General features: G+C 35.1%; 1 protein-coding gene across 1 annotated transcript in view; it reads left to right on the top strand.

The window, feature by feature from the left end:
• LOC129217078 (iduronate 2-sulfatase-like) overlaps nucleotides 1–5274 on the top strand; it is a 33499-nt gene extending 28225 nt beyond the window's left edge. The window contains exon 8 of the mRNA XM_054851327.1: nucleotides 3041–5274. Coding sequence (XP_054707302.1) covers nucleotides 3041–3765 — 725 coding nt within the window. The 3' untranslated portion in view covers nucleotides 3766–5274. The remainder of the gene's footprint in view (nucleotides 1–3040) is intronic.
• The last annotated feature ends 18176 nt before the right edge of the window (nucleotides 5275–23450 follow it).

The raw sequence follows: 23450 nt of genomic DNA, 5'->3' as shown, positions 1-23450 counted from the left end.
TCCTTTCTTTAAACTTTGGTTTATCCTTGTCTCGGTTGTAAGATCTCATGAAATTGAGATATTTTTTGTAGAAGATATCAGTGAGCTGAGCAATTCTTTTCAGGGAAACTGTAGGAATCGAGGCCTTATCAAAGATACATTTAACTTTTTGCGCCACTATGTCCTTAACAATGGAAAAACTCAATTTCGTGTTATTGACTTTTCTAGCTAAGTCAAATCTCTCTTGAAAGCAAATTTGAAGTACATTTTCGTAAGTATTGAGCTTATTTGTTGTCAAATCTTTCAGGTGGCCAAATATAGGGCACTCAAAGGACTTTCTCGTAATTCTTTTCTGCAAAGATGGATTCATGTTTGAAACACGTTTAGCAGAGCAAATCGACTTCACACGCACATTCGAAACATTGAGAAATACTGATGCCAGCACGACTGCTTTATTCATTTAAGTAAGATACCTATAGACACAAGCCAACTAAAAAGCTCATAAATTCAAAATCGTGAGGCGCTAATGGGGCGTATTAGATGCATACACTGTACTGAGCGGCATAAACAAATAATAGTCTCGCGGGATTAAAGGGCCATGTGGACAATTTCACAGGCAGGCTAATACTAAAATATCACATTTGTTTTATAAACAAACGTTCTTCCATTAGTATTTCATACCGAACTTATGAGGATCGTTAAACTAAAATTAAAAAAAAGCTGAAAGAGGGCTTAAAGTTTACATTTTTTTTCAAACATGTGGGTTCGTTGCGCGGTCGGAAGATATTGTTTTGTTTCAAAAAGATATATTTTTTTTTGTTTTGAAGTCTTCACTAAACGTAACTTCTCCGTTCTGTAGCCAAAAAAAGTACATTGAACCAAAAATGTTAAAAATTCGGAAAAAAGCCTAAAATTCTCAACTTTTTCGATTTTTTAGGCTTGTTTCTGGATCAGAAGGTATTATTCGATTTCAATTTTTTTTTAATTTCTGAAGGCTTTACCAATCGTAACTTTTCCATCTTAGAGCCTTAAAAAGAAACATTAAAACAAAATTTTTGAAAAATCACTAAGAAAACACAAAATTTTCCATTTTTTCAAATATTCAGATTCGTTGCGGAATCGGAGATTATTATCCGATTTTTAAAATTTTTGTTTTGTTTTGTAAGTCTTCACCAATCGCAACTTTTCCGCACTATTACGATTCGAAAATAAAAACTTTGTTTTTTTTGTTCCAACCTAATGGGTACCCTGCTCTAGGCATTATTATTCGTCTAAATTGTTGGAACATTTGCTTATCAAGATGTTCGATGACTTTTCTGTATTGCAGATCTTATAATGTATGTGATGTAGCTGGGGTGCCGATTTCCCTCCCTAAGTGGGGTGGCTCCCCTTAATTTTATTACCCCCCCCCCCCAAACAGAAGAAAAACACCATCATCTTTTTAATGGATTAAAATCCTTCTGTAAAATATTTAATGGCATTGTCTGTGTCATGACTTCCCTCCCCCCTGCAAGGGCTGTTATTATTCTTATATATTGCTATTATTATTCACATAAATTCCCCTTCCCCCTCAAATTAATCGCTCTTCCCCCAAAACACAACCTTTTATTGAAGAGACTTAACTCCTTTTAAAATAACTTCTCTGATAATTTCAATTGTATACTAAGCATCAAGACCCCCCCCCCCCCCAATGGGCATGCCTGCTTTAGCCATTATTATTTGAATAAACCGATGGAATATTTTGTTTCTAAGATGTCCAATGGCGTTTCTCCGTAGCATATCTTAATATGCAGATAATGTAACTAGGTGTGCCCATTCCTCCTGACTGCAATGGCACCCCTCAATTTTACCAAGTCCCCTTTTCCCTCAAGAATTGTGACCCACTAATAAAAAGACAAATTCTTCCAAAGTAATTTCTCCAAATATTTCTGTGGTGTAATCTGCCTCATGACCCCCCCCCCCCCTCAGCACAACAAACACATGAGAATCCTTGCTGTAGCTATATTATTAGAATAAATTGCTAAAATATTTATTCACAAAGATGGCCTACGGCTTTTCTCTGTTGCAAATACTTATACAATAGGCTTTGCAGTCCACCCCCCTCCACAAAACGTTGAAATAAATGACCTAAATATATCGATATATCATAAATATCGATATTTTGAGAGCAATATATCATGGTATTAAAATTCTGATATTGCCTAGCCTTAGTTTAGACTGATTTTAAAAAATAAAATGCATCTTTAAAATAGATTTTTGTAATGCTTCAAGTATCCCACTTTGAAATCAAGTTCGTTTTTTGCTTGGTTGCCTCCCCCCTCCCCCCCCCCCCAATTTAATGGTTGCACTATTTCCTGCCTCCAACCTCACAATATTTCCTTTCGTAGTAAAAGAGAGACTGAAGACAAATAAAGGTAATATTAATATAGACCTGGCTTAGTTGCAAAAAAAGATTTTTATTGCTTCTACATAAAATTTCAAGTTCTTTTACCCAGTTTTAGAATTTTTTAACTTGGGAGTTAAATTCAAAATTGGATTTTCAAATAAAACTTAGCTGGTAATGCCCTTAACCATTGAAGGCACAGAATATAAAATGTTTTTTTGTACTGGTATTTTTTTTTTTTTTTTTTCTTTTTGAACAGGTGTATTCAGTCAAACCCATTGTGTCAGTCGGCTGAAAAATAAAAGACTTCGAAACAAAAATGAAGTCACTTTGCATCAAAGGGGAAAGAAGATGATTGAAATTAGGACCAAATCTTGCATGAAACTGTCAAATATTAATTGGTGTTGCATTCCAGCGGACATGCATTCAAATTTATCCATGTAAATTTGAGTAACTTTGTATAGGATTTACTTCTCATGTCAAAACAAGATTATTATTTTTTTTCTGTTTTTTATCTTTTAACAAACTAATTGCATTTGTTCATGAATTTTCATCAATTGCATTTGTTCATGATTTATTCATACTGATGAATAATCCATACATTTTGGTAGGAAAATGAGTTGCACTAAACAAATTTAACCTCAATGCGAAATTAACTAAATTTAAATTATGTTCCAGGTTGGTCTCTTGGAGAACATCAAGAATGGTCCAAATATAGCAATTATGAAGTTTCTCTGAAAGTGCCACTCATAGTTCATGTGCCAGATCTCACGGAAGCCCTAAATAAGCGCAAGCCTTTCAAACACATTTCTGTTCTTGATTTGATAGGAAAGAGCATTGCAATACCAACTCCAAAATATGTATCTGAAAATTTGATTGAGCTTGTTGATGTTTTCCCTACCTTATCGGAAATAGCTAACATTGCTATTCCTCCTTTATGCAGAATTTTCACTTCTGATTTCTGTTCAGAAGGAATCAGCTTCTACCCGGTGATTCAACATTTAGTTTATGACCCTTGGGTCGAGCTTTTATGGAAAACGGCTGCATTTAGTCAGTATCCAAGACCCGCAATCAATCCCCGCAGTGATTCCGATCAACCAAAGTTGAAAGACATTATTATTATGGGTTATTCTATCAGAACAGAACAGTTTCGGTACACAGAATGGGTGAAATTCGATAACCAAGCTTTTAAACCAAACAGAGCTGCTATTATATCAACAGAGCTGTATGATCATAGGACAGATTCTTTTGAGTTTCTCAATCTCTCAAATGATACATTGCATCAAAATGTTGTAATGGAGTTATCCCTGAAAATCAAAAAAGGATGGCGGCATGCTTTGCCGCCTGGTCTTTTTGACACTCCTAAAAATGTTGTTCCTACTACCTCTATCACAAAGAAATGAAGATAGATTTACCACACTACCACAATTTTTTTAAATGGAACATCATCAGTGTTTTTATATTTCGATGATGTGCTATTTTGTAATTTTTACTGAAATTTTTTTTAGAAAGGGTTTTTAAGCTACATTTTAAAGTTAAGTGAATTTGTTATTTACTACCTTTATGTGTGTATGAATAGCATATATACTTGGCTCTTGTACAGCCACATAAGACTTACCGTATTATCCGGCAGGCCACGAAATTCGGGGGTCACCAGATTTTCAATAACACTCGTCTGGTCTTTTCCGACATGCCGGAAAAATCGAGGTTAGGAAAAAAAATTAATACTATAAAAAATATATGTTCAGCTTGAAAATGAATATAAGTTCAATAAATAATGCATATCTTATTAGTATTAATAAACAGTTTAAATTTTGTAGAAATATTTACTAACAATGTCATTTATTATTTTTAAGGAAAAATATTGTTTAATAGCCAATAATTTTATAAAAATTAAATTAAAACTAAGTCAGAAAACATTTAAGCCGTAAGTTACCTCCCCTAAACCAGTGCTAAAGAATTTACCATAGCTATTCAACAAATAAAAATTAAATTTATTTCTCTAAAAGGAACCTAAAATAATTTATTTAAAATTATTAGGAACAAATCGCAGTAACAATGATTGCTTCTGAATTGATTACATTATTGGCATATAATTAAATCCATTAATAATGACTTACCATAAATAACAAGCACATATTATATGCAATACACATTTTTTTTTTAAGAAAGTTACTTTCAGGATTTATTTATTTTTTTCCTCACAGTGGTTTGCTTTCCATTTAGAACTGAATGGTGAACTTTACTTTTGTTTTGTTGCAAAATAAACCTTGAATTATCCGGCATGCCGGAAAATTCGAATTTCCCGGCGTGCTGGTCAATCTCGCTTTTTTCCGGCATGCCCGGATAATGCTGGGTAATAAGGTAATATTGCTGATATTTTCTGTTATAACTTAAGAAAAGTAAGAAATAGTCATGATGAGGGACAAGAGCCAAGGAAAGTGCCTTTTCAGCTAGATCTCCCCCCCCCCCCGCATAAAATTTATAAAAGTTATACTGCTCTAGTTCCGAGGCGGGCCACAAAATGGTTGGGCCCCTAGTTTTTGAATAGGCTGACATAGCCTCTCCTTTGGTCCTGGTTGTGTTAATAACTTATAAGAGCTTCTAAGTAATCCATGTGATGCATCTAAGTAATAGATTTTGATTTGCATGTTGTGTATAATGCAGGTGATGCATTTTGTTATTGCAATAGTAATCTTGAAAAATTGAGTTTCTTTTTTATATAATTGTTTCTTGAAGACTGTTGCTTATTGTATCAGGGATGACGTGTAGAAAAATTTTATTTTCTATCTTAAGTTATTCTCTTTTTTTTTTCTGATAGAATCATAAAATTTCCAGTAAAATACTTAGATTTGTGAATAGCATAACTTAGACCTGTAAGAAGACCAAACTAAAAAGAAAATAAAGAAAAATGGAACAGGCATAGAAGTGTATTTATCAAAAAATAAAATCTGGGGAATGTAAATTGCTTTTCTATTGGAGCAACCTCCTCTCGTGCCACTTAGCTTATGTTTATGGGCATACCTTGGCAAATCATTTTTAATTTTGTTTCAGCCTAAATGTGATCACTAACATAGGAGCTGACTTTCGCCTGATTTTATGTTCCTATATATATTTTTCTATTAACCGTTTGTTTTGAAAGTAGGGTCAATCTATTTTTAAAATCATTGAAGATAATGTCAATTGTAGACAAAACTATGTATGACTTTTAATCTGTTACCATTCTGAGCCAAAATAAAATTCAGAATCCTCATATTTGGAAGGTGGAGGTCTTAGCTCCTCATAAATAAAACTGATCATTGAAGTGCTAATCTTTAAATATCACACAATAACCAAAAATGGATTTGCTCCACTTTCAAAATAAATGAATCTTGTGTGTGTGTGTGTGTGTGTGTGTGTGTACGTACATTTAATAATGTGTGTCAATTTTAAAAAAGACTGAAGATAAGGATTTTCATTGAAACTTTCACTAACCCTTTCAACACCAGTTTTTTCTTTTGAAAGAAAAAGAAAACAGTCAAATTATGGCTTTAGTAGGTTAAATAAAGTTGGTTAAATCGGTATCTATCAGTGAAACGTTACACCAAAGCAGCGGTTCCCAACCTTTTCCCCTTTGCGAACTCATTCCAAGTCTGAAAAAAGTTGGCGAACCCCCTGGGGACTACATAATAGATTGCAAGCCAAAAAAAAAAAAAAAAAACCTGCCGACACAAACACAATAAAATTTAAGAATTTTTTTTTTAATTTGATGCTGCTCCATAGTTTACAAGAACGAACACTAATTGCAAAATGCAGAATTGCAAATATTGCTACGAACTAAAATGATAGCTGAAAATGTATATATGCAAAAACCCCAAAAATTTACCCAGTGAAAATTCTTTTTGAAGTTTAGTCAACTTTGAAAAAGTTTTAAAAATGGAATATTTGTGGTACAAAGAAGTTTAAAGTTTGACTCAAACATCTGACAGTTTCAATCTTACCTTAGGTTCAGCTTTCAATTTGTTTCAGTATTGATCTCCTTTTATAAAGAAAATCCTTCTTCATATAGAAACGTAGTCCAAAATTTACTAAAATTTAAAGTATATTTTTCTGACACAGGGATACATTTATCTCTTTTGCTAAATCAGAAGTCAGTAAAAGTATTATTTTTAGAAAAAAATTTCGAAGAACTGTGTCAGATTAACTAAATGGTCTTTTTTCTTTCATTAAAATTACAAAGGTGTCTGAATTTATGTCTTCTTGAAGAGGAGTGCGAGTTCCGCTGTTTCACTGCCTACATTAAGCGTTTGAATGCTGTAGAATTTTCTTGTCCTTATGCTATAAGTAAGTAATAAAATGCGTATATCTATATATATAAAAATGAATGTTTGTCTGTATGTCATCCATGAACTCAAAAACTACCCGGCAGATTTGGCTGAAACTTTCACCGTTTGTTATTTTTGGTACTGGGAATGTTTATAGAACAGTTCGAAAAAAATCCGATCGATAGTTCCTTTATTATTCCAATTTAAGTCACAATCCATTGGATAAATACGAATAAAATTATCGGCTGCAGAAATTAATTCGCGTGAAAGATCTCATTGATAAGAAGTTAGCTATTGCCATTTTTCTTGAGTTTGAACAAATAAATTCTTTCTTTATTGTTTTATGACTTTTCATGCAACGGGGGGATTTAAAACTTTTTCTATTTGATATTTTTAGCGATTGATTGATCTTGCAAACTGCGTGAGTACAAAATTTGAGTATAGTCACGGCTTCACTTGATACCTGGACCAATTATTATGAAAATTGCTAGATATATGTATTTTTCCACAGAGAAGGTGCATAATATGCTCATTGAAGCCACTCGCCACCAGGTGGCACTGCAGAGTAGCAACTTCTGCCCCGTTCAACCGATTGTCATGAAAATCAGTATAATGATGTATTTTTTTGTTGGCGTAGCAACGTGGTCGGGTACAGCTACTTGAAAAATAATAGAAACGCCTATAATTTATTCTAATTATTACACAAAAGTAATTTTTACAAAAATAAAAAATCTTAAAGCTCACCTACTACAAGAGGAAATTTCTTCACAAATTTCATTAATTCCTTACTTACATATGGTTGCATTCATCGATTTTTTTTACTGCGCAAACCTCACACTGACAAGCTTTACCCACGAAAATTTTCTGAAGTAATTTATTTTAGCATACTTCCTGTGGAATTATTGGGTTGCTAGCCCTTTTTAGACAATAAAGCTTAAAGTAAATTGTAGTTTATGCAGTGTGAAAATTATAGCAGCAAATAAATGCGTGATTGCATTTTTGGTGCACCACAAAAAAAGTGCAATAGCTCATGGTTGCACTCAAATGGTGAAGAAATTAAACTTCAAAAATCAATTAAAAATATTTCAGACGCTCGCATATGCTCTATGTAACGTTTTCATCAAATTTAATCAATTTTCCGATCAAAAGCTACTGAGAAAACCAACACCTTCATATTCTATCATCTAAGGACATTATATTCAAAAGGGGAGCTTTTTTTTTTCATGGGTACAATGCTATCATTCTTAATGGCAGTGGTAAAGCTGGCGCTTTGACTTATGTAATTCTTTAAGTTTAAACTATGTCAGCAAGTATGCTTTCAATGATAAGAGTATTGAGTGTGTGAAAGACAAATAAATAACTGTTGAACAAAATTTGTTTGAAATCGCTTGAATATTAGACGTCAACTCAAACAAGCATGTTAAGAGTCATTTTTTTTAAAGCTGGACAAAGTGAATGGGAGCCTGATAGTTGACACCTTCGATTTTCCTGAAACTTTCAGAATATGTTGCTAGTATTGTGATAAGACAAAGTGTAGCTTCTTTCTTCTCAAATTTGACTTGTTGGCAATTCAGTGGAGGTCAAAGTTTAAGGACGTGAGAAAAAAGAGCTTAATATATGATACCTTTGCTTCAAAACCAATGAGTGTACCAAGCCAATTTTTTTTTTTTGTGGATACTACTTGATATTAGGTACATGCTAGCCGAAATATTTTGGTCGCTCATTCATGGCTTTGAGGGCAAAGGTCAATTGAAAATGCTATTTTTTTTACTTTTTTTGCCTTGTTTGGGCCCGGATATCTGCTAAAGCCGTGAGTAACCCTCGGAAATAAGTATATACCTAACTACTCACCACAGTATAGTACTAAGAAAAACATGAAATATCATGGGTTACTCTTTGCTTTAGTAGTTAAACGGTCTCAAAGTCGATGATTTTTTAAAAATAGCCAAGTTTAGACGTCAATAACTCTGATCGCGACGCATCAGCAACTTTGGGACACAGCTGTAGTTATATTCCAAGTGGTCTATTTTAAGGTCCAGGTTAGAAACCCATGGCAACTAATAAACTTTTTTAGTTATACGGCCTCAAAGTTGAAAATTTGAGCTATAATTTCATTTTTTTTTTTTTTCAATTACTCTATGATTGGTGAGTTAGTAACTTAGAAAAACATCTGTAATTACATTCAAAGTGATATAGTTTTAGACTCAGGCCAGAAAACTTTGGGATCTAATCATCTTGCTTAATTAAACGGTCTCACAAAAATGATAATTTTAACATAAAGTGTCAAGTTTCAACTAAGCTAATCCACGAAAACAAGACTTTCAGACACAGCTGTAATTGTGCTCCAAGTGATGTAGTTTTAGAATCTGCTTCATACCCATGACACTTTTAAAATTTCAAAAAAATATATTTTTAATTCGAACTTTTACTTGTTCAATATAGTTAATAGCACGTGTTGAGTTTTCTCCCTTTTCAAAATGTATTTCTGAATTTTTTAAAAGTTTCGTACTTTATTTTATAGATGGCAGCATTAAATTATATGTAAAACCTATAAAACCGGATAGTAGTGGCTGATGTAGCCATTTTAAACAAACAACACTGAGCCGAAGCTTTGAAAGGCGGAGCATTCAAAACAAAATCTATCAACAACCAGCTTTTTTTAAATTTTTAGCAGAGAGAATGTTGGCCAGATATTGTGTAAAGGTAAGGTACTGCTTTTTTTTATGTTAACCAACTATTTTTTCATTTAAGTAGTTTACAAGTACTAGTGTTCAAATAGTTGTACTATTTTAATGAGACTTAACACGTGGTACAATAGCCGAAACTCAAATCCCACCATTATCTACTCGCAAAATAATGACTGAGAAGCTGTATGAAAAAATATTCTTTGATGAAACTGGATGGGCATTGCCAGTTAGAAAATTTTCAAAATTTAGTGATAAGCAGAAGAATTTTATGCGTCAGCTGTTTTTGGAAGGAGAGAAGACTTCCATAAAAATTACTCCCGAAAAAGCGGCAAAAGAAATGAGAGAAAAAAGAAATCTAAAGGGAGAAAAACTATTTTCGCCTGATGAGTATCTGACGACTCAACAAATTAGGAGCATGTTCTATCGCATGGCGTCTAAGATGAAAAAAGGAAAACTTGTGGAACATGATCAGACTCTTGAAGACAATGAGCAAGTAAGTTACTATACATAATGCATTCGCATTGAAAATTTAAAAATCTAAGATTTCCTTTTGCTTAATAGAATCGAAATATTTTTTTTTAAATAATTGATTAGATAAATATAAGGAAAACTTATTAGCTGATAATAGCTTTTTTTTATAATGGTAACCTTTAAATTTGAGTGTCTCTATCTTGTTAAACTTAAGTGTACTTTCCCTAGGAAGAAGATAGAAATGAAGTAAGATCAATTCTCCAGGAGATAAGGGCATTGGAGCTATAGGAAAGCCACCTTCAGAAGTTTCAAATGTAAATTTTTCTCCATGCAGCTCCAAACCTCGGGTCTGCAAGAGCAAATCTGTGCTGTATTTTGAGTTATATTTTGCCTTTTAAGTTTAGTAAAAAAAAATATTTATTTACTTTCAATTGTTTATTATTCATGTATGCAAATTTCTACTTTACTTACTTTATTGTGCAATTGAAATCCTATTTATAAAATACAGCATTGACTTATTTTGATTATAAAATCAAGAATGACATTAAGAAATAGGAAAATTGATTGTTTTGCGCAAATGAAGAGTGAAAAAAAAGGTTGTATTTGCAAAAAAAATTAACAAGTCCCATGGATATATAATCTGGGTCAAAAACTGAATGCTGGGGACTGAAGCTGTAATTACAGCTGTGTCTCAAAATTTTGACTTGTGGATTAGCGTAGTTGAAACTTGACATTTTATGGGTAAATTATCATTTTTGAAACCGTTTCATTAAGCAAGATGATTAAATCTCATGGTTTTCTCACCTGAGTCTAAAACTACATCACTTAGGGTATGATTACAACTGTTTCTCGAAGTTACTAACTCATCAGTCATAGAGTAATTGAAAAAAAAATAAGTTGAAATTATAGATCAAATTTTCAACTTTGAGACCGTGTAACTAAAAAAGTTTATTAGTTGCCATGGGTTTCTAACCTGGACCTTAAAATAGACCACTTCGACTATAACTACAGCTGTGTCTCAAAGTTGTTGATGCGTCGCGATCAGAGTTATTGACGTCTAAACTTGGCTATTTTTAAAAAATCATCGACTTTGAGACCGTTTAACTGCTAAAGCAAAGAGTAACCCATGCTATTTCATGTTTTTCTTAGTACTATACTGTGGTGAGTAGTTAGGTATATACTTATTTTCGAGGGTTACTCACGGCTTTAGCAGATATCCGGGCCCAAACAGGGCAAAAAAAGTTTGAAAAATAGCATTTTCAATTGACCTTTACCCTCAAAGCCATGAATGAGCGACCAAAATATTTCGGCTAGCATGTACCTAGTATCAAGTAGTATCCACATAAAAAAAATTGACTTGCTACACCCATTGGTTTTGAAGCAAAGCAATCATATATTAAGCTCTTTTTTCTCACGTTCTTAAACTTTGACCTCTACTCAAGGGCAAACAAATCAGTTTCTAAAAAAAATAAACTTCACTTTTTCTTATCATAGTACCACTAACACATCCTGAAATTTTTACGAAAATCGAAGACATCAACTATCAAAAGTGTCCAAGCTTAAAAAAAATGACTCTTAAAATTCCGCCATTACAATATTTTCGCGAACCCCCTTCCCTAATAGCAAAATTTCTTGCATCAATCTTGACAGATCTTGATATTATACTGACGGCGTCAATATTGACGTGTTTCATACTGCATAAAGCTTGCATAAAGATTAAAAAGCAATATTACAATAACAACACGTATGCAACATTGCATTCATCTTAAAATATCAATATTGGTATTACCTTACAATAACAACATTGCATACATATTGACGCCGTCAAGATGTATTGATTTCATGCTGTCGCCGTCAAGGTAATTAGTACACAATAGAACAGGTGGACCTGCGTTGATACTTGCGCATGCGCACAGTTCTTTCTACCCAGCGTCTCTCGAATTGCTGGCACATCTTCATCCTTCGACGTACGATTTCAGTCGGTTCAGAGGAGCTGCACGTGGCGTTGTCGTTGCGTTCTTTAGGCTTCGTTAAGTTGGTTGCTTAGTTATAGTGTGGAATAGTATTGTTTTAGGAATAACTTATGAATGACTGATAACTGCATTTGTTTATTAATATAGCACTAAACAAGTCATATCGCAGACGATGTGCGATCAATGTTAGAAATGGCCAAAAATAACTTTTTTCGTCCCTAGACTTCGAAACGAAGGACATGAAGCCCAGAATTTCGTATTATCACTTCAAACTCATGAGTAAGATTAATTTTATTCAATGGTTATTTATGTTATTCTTTAAGAAAAATTCATGTGTTTTGTCCGTGGGATATTTTCAATGCTGACATCCATTTGGAAATGTACTTTATTGTATTTAGTTACTTATTTATTATTTTACTTTCTTTATTCTTAAATGTGTTATAAAAACTTCCGCAATTATTCCTAACTAGGCATTTTATGTCTTTATAATACAATTAGAAGCATGAATTTATAAAATAAGTCAAGTATTACGCAAAACGAAGAAACTTTCATTTTTTAAATTAATTTGTGAGTACTATTAATACCTTTATATGAATTTCCGATCAGATGTCAGCTTTAAGGAAATATTCTTAGGCTAGAAAACTATCTTGAAGAATAACAGAAATAATTACAGAATGAAATTTAATTCTCGAGTTTCAAGTGAAAATAATACAAAGAAATAAATAGATAAAACACCTTGCAAACGTGCTGATTTCATACTGTCATGTCAATGTATCCTGACATTTTCCTGTCACATCAATACGTATGCAATATTACAAAAGCAAGATCATCTTGCCTAGACCTTGATTTCATGCTGTCATGACAACATCTTGATATTATCCTGTCATATCAATACGTATGCAAGATTACAAAAGCAAGATCATCTTGCCTAGACCTTGATTTTATGCTGTCATGACAACATCTTGATATTATCCTGTCATATCAATACGTATGCAATATTACAAAAGCAGCCTACCTTGATATTTTCCTGATATTATGTTGCATACACCTTGTCAGCCAATATTGTGGCAGCCTGCTGACAGCATAAAGGGAGTAACATAACAACATTGAGGCAGCATTAATGCAAGATGATTTTTCTTGCATGTCAACCTTTATGCAATACTGAGGCAAGATATTTTGCTTACTGGGTTAGTACCTCTCGTGAACCACCGGTTGAGAACCTCTGCACTAAAGTATCAGTGTAACTGCAGAAAACTAGTGGGATATGCACTCCACTAAATTTCAAGCTTATTTATTCCATAGGGAGTTTTGGAAATATCTGCGGGACACATATGTCCCACCGGGGTCGAAAGGGTTAAGTGCAATAATATTCAATGACAGAAAATCACCAAAGATTTTTTCTATTTAAGTTCACTATTTTAAAAAGATTTTAGTTTTATGCCTTGTATATGTGTGTATGTGTTACCGAGATAACTCTTTGGTGATACTATGATTATTTTGTTACTGAAATGAAAATTATTTTTGATTTTTAAAATTGTTAATAAGTATTAAACTTAGTAGAAGAGTTGTTTCTATTCAAGATGAAAGTTATTATTTAAAAATAAAAGTTGAAAAATATCTTGAATGTGTGATTATTTCTTCTGCTGTACTTAATGTGCTAGAGGAGCATTTGAAAGACAAATTCCAGGCTAATGACAACATCAAAGAGAAAGGAAAATAAAAAAATATTTTTCTTCATTCGTCTTTCAATCTCCCAATTTTAACCCTTTTTTCCACCTATTTTTCCTTTAATACTTGAGTATACAAAAGGTGAAATAGGCCCCTATCTTTTTAGATGATAGGGACTGTTTACTTGGATGCATTCTAATGTATGCAAGATTAACAAAAAGCAGTGAAAATCTAATTAGACTGAAAGGCCGCTTTGAATTTGCTAATTGGACAATGCAACAGCAGAATCTGGGAAGATTATTGTTTTATACTTAATCTTATCATACATTTCCACTAGACATGCAGAGAAACAATAGCAAATACAGTTGAATTCGGTTAATACGAAATGTCAGTAATCTACGAATTTGTTCGTATTAGCCACATTATTCGTAACAACCGTGAATATGTAAAATGGGGAAGAAAAAATGCATCTGTATATTTTACTATGTATGTATTTGTTATATAACATAATACATTGCTAGTCATTTATATGTCTAACGTTTCACAAGCTGATAGATATTTTCTTTTTATACCACCCACCATTGGTTTGTAAAGGATTACCAGAAAAAGCGGCATTTAATTCGTAAGAAACATAGTCTGTCAGGCTAAATACTGCGGATTTGTCTCCTTCATGAACAGAAGAGATAAACTAAGTTCCAACATTATATACCTGCCTCATTGATGTTCTCGGGGAGAATAAAATATGTGTGGGACAGGTGGTAACTCTCTCCCAAATGAAAAGATATTGTTTTCCTCCTAAATAGACCTACCTGTTCAAAAGTAAGAAGCAACAGTATGAGTTTCAACTTCAACACCAATCATTCACAGAATAGCAATAGGGGGAGTAATGGCTTAGCTCTAACAATAGCCCAGCCCAATGTTCCTTACAGTTCAATGTGCACACCCTCCACCCAGGGGAGTGCACAGGGGGAGAAGGGACCAGAGCCCGATCATTCTGATATTGAACATGGGGCTCATTTGTATTTCAGGGCCCCCGTAGGGCCTCACTAAGATTTTTGAAGACACTGGGCATGAAATTAATTCTGCCCCCCCCCACGCCCCCTTATTCTGAAGCTATGAAATATTTCAATACTTGTGTATTAACACAACCATGCTAAATTTGGTGGTAACCTCATATCACAATGTTTAAAAAGAAGAGATATGGTATACAATAATTATATAAGATGGTGTTAAACTTTGCCAGTTTACCGTAAACATCAAAGGTATTTATTTTATGATATAACTTTTAATAATATATACAGACTAAACTTGGAGTGGTTTTGAGATTTGCAAAGAGATCAATTTTTTAAGGGGAATTTTTATCAACAAATAAAGAGATTTTTCCCTTCTCTTTGTTTTTGTAAAAATATCAATGACATCATTATACTCTAGATTCTGAGTGAAATCATAATTTATTTTTAATTAGCATGATAAATTAAGGAGATTTTGAGCCCCCCTGAAATCTAAGAGCAGGCGCCTGTGCTCCACTTGCCCCTGCGGTAATCAGGCTCTGGCAAGGGACATCTGTTGGCCTGGGCCCGAGCCTGAAAGGGGCTTAATATTTTTAAAACTAGGGGTGAAATATAGCGGTAAACAATACAGAGGGGGGCTCAGAAAAGCCATTTGTGACAGGCCCCCTCCATATTGTATATCTCTATATTTCACGCCTAGTTTTAAGAATATTGGGCTCTCGTCAGGCTGGGGCCCAGGCCAACAGATGTCCCTTCTCTCCCCTCCCCCCCCCCCACCTGTGCATGCCCCTGCGTGGGGGCAGCATTGATGCAGTCACTGTCAGTTACAATTTTCCGGTGCCATGTGAAAAAGATAGAATATCTCTCACCACTTGACAACTAAAAGACAAGTAGGAAGTTACTCAAAGGATTAGGAATGCATGGTGAGCTTTCTGTAATGGCAAAGTGTCACGAAAAAAAATAATAATGAATAAATTTTCGATCAGAAGTTTTGTTCATCTTAACCGAAACTTTCTTTCTGTTCTTCGTAATATCCATGACATTTTTCATGTAGTTCAATAGTAAACTAAACTTGATTTACAAAATGTTCGTTTTAGCCGTGATTTTGTATTAACAGAGTTCAACTATATTAGTTTTTATAAAACTAATTTTATAACACTAACATATCTCAAAGCCGCAAGAATAGTAATTTCACTAAGAGACCAATTTTACTGCTGTGAAACCACTCATCGGAATGTTAATTTCTGTGAAATGTCTGTTGTCTGTATTAACCAAAGCAGTGGCGAATCCAGGGGGACAGCTATGAGGCTGCAGCCACCCCCAGAAGGGAACTAATATTTTAGTGTCTATATATCTTAATGTCAAATATTTTTTAAATGACTTAATTTCCTACATTCATCCTATCTTTATCATTTCATTTGCTTTCCCTCTTTTTACGGTTGATACACAAATCTGTACCAGTAACAGGGATTTTAGTTTTCCGAAATTTCCTTTCGAATTAAGGAAATTTTTGCTCTATCTGTTTCAAAAATTTGTTTATTTGCTCCCTAAAAGAAGGAAGGCAGAAAAAAAGTGCAGACCTCATAGCTACTTTTTTTTTCTTTCTTTAATTGTGGCGTTTAGAATCAATTCAGAAAATTTGTCTTCGTTCTCGTTGTTTTTACTTTGCGAGTTTTCACGTTTTCCTTTTCTAATTTCGTCTACACTCAAAAATTTCATTGGCAATTTACCTCCCCCCCTAGATAGCAGAAAATAATGTAATATAGTTTTTAAAAAATGCTTTCGTTTGCACAGGGGTGCCCACCCTTCTAAGGGTAAGGGCGCACCCCCCTAAATATCAGGAAGATCGCCCTAAAAAAGTAAAAAAAACTTCTCAAAACAACCCCCCTAAAATGTTCAATGGCGTGAAGTCTGTGCCATAACCCCCCCCCCCTAGGTGGGCAGCCCTGGTTTACATCAATGAACTTTGGTGATGTCAAGGAGACAGAAAATTTCAATAACCTCAGTCGCCCCCAGAATAAAATCATGGATCGCCACTGAACCAAAGCTACCGATAATAATTGGCGCATACAGATTCGTGTTCCTGAGTATCACGTGATTGAATTGAAGTCTGTTGGCGGCCGCCTACAAGACGTTGTCAAAATGGAAGCGTCATTGAAATAAAGTTATACGATTAAAGTTTGTTTTCGTCTGAAGAAATCAGCATAGATATATTTGATATGATACGTGAAGTTTTCAACCATGAAGCAGTTTAGAGCCAGTACTTTTTGCTAGTATAGTCAAACCTCCCTTAACTGGCACTCCCAGATAGCGGACAGTTTCTGTATCCCCAGACCCTCGAGATAGGCATATAGTGTGTTTCACTTCTCGTTAGCAGACCGTAAATCAGCCGAGTTTCATTTTATTTTTCTGTGTCTGGTAAGAGTTTGCTCAGCACTGCTTTTGTGGTAAGCATGTTTTCTACTCTTTTCTGAAGCTCTGGGGCTAACCAGTACAGTTCTGATAAGAGGATTATCACCCCTTTTTCTCCAAAAACAGGAGTTATTCAAGTCGAACTTTTAAGTTGAACCGTATGAAAGTTTTGTTTTTATTTCATACACGAAATTCCAGCAAAAAACAGAAGAAAAAATATCTTTCTCCTTTTACACAGTACCTTGCTTTATCAGTTTGCATGGGAGAGGAATTCATTGAAAAAAAAAAACTCTAATGCAACTTAAGCCCTGATTTCCTAGGAGCGAACTCACCGATCTTCGGTGTCGACCCCTCGCCGAGGGGAAAACTTGATTCTTCTGCGCATACGCTCCCGAGCTAAATCGTCCTTTTCGACTTCTTTGCGAATCTAGTGATTATGTGGTCAATGTTTACATCAAACATCAATGTCTCTGTGGATATTCAAGAGAGAAAGTTCCACAAGGCGTTCTTCACACATTGAGGCTCTTAACCAGGTTTTTAAACGCCGCAATGTCGAGAAGGTTCGCTAACTTGTGGCAATACTTGGCAATGCAGCTATGAGTCGAAGAAGGCAATTTATTCCAGGATACATGTCCTTGTCACATTCTTCGATAAGTTTTATGATACATGGAGGGAAATCTTTAACTGGATTTTGATTCTTTTCCCGTGTCCACTTCGCGACCCGCAGTTGATATTCAACTTGCAGCGATGATGTATTAACTGGCAAAATAAAATACATCATGCATAAAAAACTGGCAAAATTTATAAAAATCCCCTAATTTGTGTAAAACTTCGTTATTAGTACCTGCTAGCAGAGTTTGCGGCAAAAATGCTTTAAGATTGAAAATATCCATGATGTCCGAGGAGAAACAGTCTTTAAGCTCAGAAATTACATTGTCCTGTAAGGGAAAATAAATTACTTTTCGAAAATATTCTGGGCTATTTGCGGGCACATTTACTCCCTGCGTTTGACGAGACACTATTCCAGGTTTTTAAAGAAAAACCTATTTGCCAGAATTTGTTTATAAATATCCAACAAAAATTACTTTAACCCCTGTCCCACCCCCTTCTTTACTTTTTTTTTAAAGCAAAGTCTCTACATTGCCTCGTTTCTTAGAGGTACCAGGTATTTTGTGTTGAGGTATGCATTGCAGTCTATATATAACTGCAAAATATGCTGCTTCAAACTGCTTAAAGCCAGAGCTCTCAGCACGAAAATCTTTCTAATTTAAATACAAAAACACTTCCCCCACCCCTATATTTGCGCTTGGATATAATTTAAATTTGTACACAAATTGGGAGATCCTCAATTTCTTCTTCGAAAAAAATCTGTAACTGGAAGATTAAAAAGGATCTGGAGGGTAGTGTTTGTTCTGGTTAAGGCGGTGGGGTCATGACCCCCCCCCCCCCCTGGATCCACGCTTGTCACCCCTCCCCCTTAATTTTGCCCTTGGATATAATTTAAATTTGTACACAAACTGGGTGATCCTCAATTTCTCTTTCGAAAAATATCTGTAACTGGAAGATTAAAAAGGATCTGGTGGGTAATGTTTGGTTTGGTTAAGGGGGTGGGGTCATGACCCTCATGATCCCCCCCCTCTTGGACATACGCTTTTCCTCTCCATAAATTTTGCGCTTGGATGTAATTAAATTTTTTATACAAACTGGGTGATCCTCAATTTCTCCTTCGAAAAAATCTGTAACTGGAAAAATAAAAAGGATCTGGTGGGCAATGTTTGTTCTGGTTAAGGGGAGTAGGCTCATGATCCCCATGACCCCCCCCCCCTTGGATCCACACTTGCCCCTCCCCCCCTTAATTTTGCACTTGGATATAATTTAAATTTGTTCATAAAGTGGGTGATCCTCAGTTTCTCTTTCGAAAAAATCTGTAACTGGAAGATTAAAAAGGCTCTGTTGGGCTATGTTTGGCCTAGCTAGGGGGGGGGGGTCATGACCCCATGACCTCCCCCTTGACCCACACTTGCCCCCCTCCCCCACAATTTTGTGCTTGGATGTAATTTAAATTTGTTCACGAACTGGGTGGTCCTCAATTTCTCCTTCGAAAAATTCAGTAACAGGAAAATGAAAAAGGCCTTATTGTGTAATTTTTGGTCTGGCTAAGGGGGGGGGGGAGGGTCATGACCCCATGACCCCCCTTTGGATCAGCGCTTGTTGAGAAGGGGGGTCCGGACCCCATGACCCCCCCTTTGGCTACGTCCTATGGGTGGATGTTTGTTACTCTTTCAAGCAAAGACTACTGAATGGATTTTAAAGAAACTTTACAATAATATAGCTTATGCATCAGAATAACACATAGGATATGTTTCGTCTCGTTATGGGGTGCAAAACCCCCATAGGGGGGCAATAATAAACTATTTTCATACAAATTCTCTAATATGGGGGTGAAAAAATACTTGATCGTATTAACATTGTGTCCATCGAAAGCTTTGATTTTTCTGCTGAAGATGGCACCGGTTCGAAATTTCTAAGTAGAAAAAAAAACGAGCTATAACATTTTTAGTTCCATGTTCGAAGGCTATCCTCAACGCAATACAGAATTTAGGGTATCATCTCAACTCCCTGGCAACAGCTACCATTGTTGTATTGTTGACTCTTTTTGCTTTTCGTCTGACTGTTCAAGGCTTTTCTCAAGTGAAATCTCAAAGTATTTTTGCAGAAGATTGGCGAAAAATAAAATGATTTGGCTGATTATTTTCCATTTTAATGCAACTTTGATGCAATAAATGTTTTTTAAATTTATTTGTGTTGACTGGACATTTACTCATTATCCAATTGACCAGCAAAAGAATCTCGTCAAACGTTTTTTGGGGAAAGACTTCAATAGCTAATTAAGGCATTGAGCAATTTTTTCAACTGTCGCTTTTTTAAGCTAAAAACAACGAAATACTGTTTCTCTGTTTTCACCATGTAATCAAAATATCGCCATTAAAAAAATCTTTAAATCTTCTATTAACATGTAAAATAATCCGCCAAATTAAGCAAATCCACAAACAGTACAAAAACTTCCATTAATTTGACTTTTTGTGCTATTTCAAACAATTGCTGAATTTTATTGTGGAAACATTTCGGTTGAAAATGTGTAGCATCGTTTTATAGTCACTAGAAGTATCTCAATATTTGGGGACAAAATTTCTTCAACGAAAATTAGTAACACACAATTTTAAAAGTAGGGAGGGGGAGCCTTATCCAAGGTATCCCAAAACTGTTTTTTGGGTAATTTGGTGAAATTTGGTAATATTTTAAATCGCAGAAAGAACCCATAGAAACTTCCCAAAATAACTAAAGCAATTATAGGAGGATTACCGGCGGCTGCATTTTTTTAAACAGTTTGGACTTCAATAGACATATAGAGAAGGTTTTAGACTACGTTCAAAGAAAAAAAAAATCCTTACTTATTGGTGACTTTGCTTGTTTGTTTGTAATTCTTTCACTCCTTCCTATTCAACTTCACTCGAATTGGAATTTTTATGAATTACCCATACAAACTTCCTTACTACTCTGAAATGTTTTCCTGATTTACGTGATTTTTTGGGTTTCTCCCCAGTTTCGCCGACATTTTTGGTACACATATGTGCCCCTATGTGATCTTGTGCCCATTGTTTTTTGGCGTGAATTCCTCCTAGGGGGGTGGAGCAATGGGACGTTTTTTGAGTTTTGCGTGACTGCTATTCCCCAGGAAGTAACTGGCGGAATCAGACAAAATTTGGTCCATATGTTGTCCCTAACAGGTGCAGATGATGATTCAATTTTGGTGTCAATAGCTCAAACGGGGGTTGAGCTATAGAACGTTTTTTGCCGTCAATTGTGACTGCTGTATCTCAATAAATAATGAACGTAATCAAACAAAAATTTATCGACAAGTAGCCCTTAGAGGGTGTAAGAAATGATTCTATTTTGGTGTCAACAGCTGAAAAGGGGGGTGGCGCAATCGAACGTTCTTTTTTTCCATTGTGAGTGCCATATCTCAAGAAGTAATGCTACGTTCTGGATGAAATTTGGAATAAATATGAATCCATATGTAAACAGGCGTTGGTTTAATTTTGGCGCCAATCGTTCCATGGGGGACTGATTTTTTTTTATTTGTGCGAATAAAAATAGCTTTTTAATTGCAACAATAAGAAAGATAAATCGTAACAGACTGTCGTCTGCGTTCAGCTCGTGCTTTTAATTGCATGGAAATGATCCGAAATATTATCTCAATGATTTAAAATTTTTAACTGTTGCCATCTTGATTTTGTTAACAGATAAATGTTGGTAATTATTTTAAGCAAGGCTTTTAAAATAATTTTCAATTTTCATTCTTTGCTTTGCTTTTGAGATAAATCAGGAATTGGGATGGTCATCAAGTTTTGGCATGTGTAATTTTGTTTTCGTTGGGAATATTGCTTCCTCGTTAAGCATGGGGAGGGATCAGAATTATAAGAAAGATATAGAAGAAAGTTTCGTGATGGCCACAACATACTAGTTTGGTAACGATTTGACATCTGCCTGTGTTAACTATTAACGTGAATCGATTAAAATACTCGATATTAGCCGCGGATAAAAGCTAGTATTCCATAAGGTTCAACCGAGGTGTGAGGAAGATAAGCTCCTAAACTTAAATTTGTTTCTATTTAACTTGCGATTCCTCGTCTCTTTAACAATCGGTTCGAATGGTTTCGTCATTTGATTGAGTATTATTACTGTCACGGATCCGGTGCAGCTTCAACTTTCTTGAAAGGACGACACAATTCATGAGAAAAAACACAGGAGATTTATTTATAATATGTACAGGAAAGATCGTTAACAACTGATACGACACGATACGCACCTTCATCTTCTCCGCCACGATGTTGATTCGCTCCCGTGCGAAGTTATGAACGTCTTCCAACCGGGCCTGGAGATCCTGGATGCACTCCTCTGGCGATGAAGGCGCATCCAGAGTACGAACGAAGACGAGATCACAAGGTAGCCGAAGTTCTCGTCCGAAGAGCATCTGAGATGGGGCATTTCCGGTAGTCTCGTGGACAGCACTGCGGTAGGCCAGCAGGAACAAAGGTAGCTTCTTGTCCCAATCCTGTTGATTTCTGGAGACCATAAGCGAGAGATTATTCAAGGTTGTGCGGTTAAATCTCTCCACCATGCCGTCCGATTGTGGGTGTAGTGGTGTAGTCCTAGTTTTCTCAATTCCGAGAATTTGACATAGGCCCTTAAACACAGAAGAGATGAAATTCCTCCCTTGATCGGAATGAATCTGCAAAGGTGCACCATATCTCGAGATCCAATGCTGGACTAGAGTACTAGAGTCTCTGTTACGGTGGTGGCTTCTTGATCTGGAATGGGATATGCTTCGGGCCATTTAGTGAAATAGTCAATGGAGACTAGAATGTATTTGTTCCCGTCAGCAGTTCTTGGTAGAGGACCCAGGATGTCGATCCCGATTCGTTCGAAAGGAGCTCCAACGTTGTACAGATGTAGCTTCCCTCTGCTTCTTTTCTTCGGTCCTTTACGGGCAGCACAGGCGTCACAAGAATGGCACCATTTCTCCACGTCATCTTTCGCCTTGTTCCAGAAGAAGCGCTCTCGAACCTTATCCCAGTAAGCAAAATATCTTGCCTCAGTATTGCATAAAGGTTGACATGCAAGAAAAATCATCTTGCATTAATGCTGCCTCAATGTTGTTATGTTACTCCATTTATGCTGTCAGCAGGCTGCCACAATATTGACTGACAAGATGTATGCAGCATAATATCAGGAAAAGATCAAGGTAGGCTGCTTATGTAATATTGCATACGTATTGATATGACAGGATAATATCAAGATGTTGTCATGACAGCATGAAATCAAGGTCTAGGCAAGATGATCTTGCTTTTGTAATCTTGCATACGTATTGATATGACAGGAAAATGTCAGGATACATTGACATGACAGTATGAAATCAGCACGTTTGCAAGGTGTTTTATCTATTGATTTATTTGTATTATTTTCACTTTAAACTCAAAAAATTAAATTTCATTCTTTAATTATTTCTGTTATTCTTCAAGATAGTTTTCTACCCTAAGAATATTTTCTTAAAGCTGACATCTGATCGAAAATTTATATAAGGGTATTAATAGTACTCGCAATTCAGTTTAAAAAATGAAAGTTTCTTCGTTTTGCGTAATACTTGACTTATTTTTAAATTCATGCTTCTAATTGTATTATAAAGACATAAAATGCCTAGTTAGGAATAATTGCGGAAGTTTTTATAACACATTTAGGAGTAAAGAAAGCAAAATAATAAATAAGTAAATAAATACAATAAAGTACATTTCCAAATGGATGTCAGCATTGAAAATATCCCATTGACAAAACACATGAATTTATCTTAAAGAATAACATAAATAACCATTGAATAAAATTAATCTTACTCATGAGATTGAAGTGATAATACGAAATTCTGGGCTTCATGTCTTTTGTTTCAAAGTCTAGGGACGAAAAAATTTATTTTCGGCCATTTTTAACATTGATCGCACATCGTCTGC

Source organism: Uloborus diversus, chromosome 2 (assembly GCF_026930045.1).
Source record: "Uloborus diversus isolate 005 chromosome 2, Udiv.v.3.1, whole genome shotgun sequence".
NCBI lineage: Eukaryota > Metazoa > Arthropoda > Arachnida > Araneae > Uloboridae > Uloborus > Uloborus diversus.
This window is presented reverse-complemented; position numbering and strand designations above follow the sequence as displayed.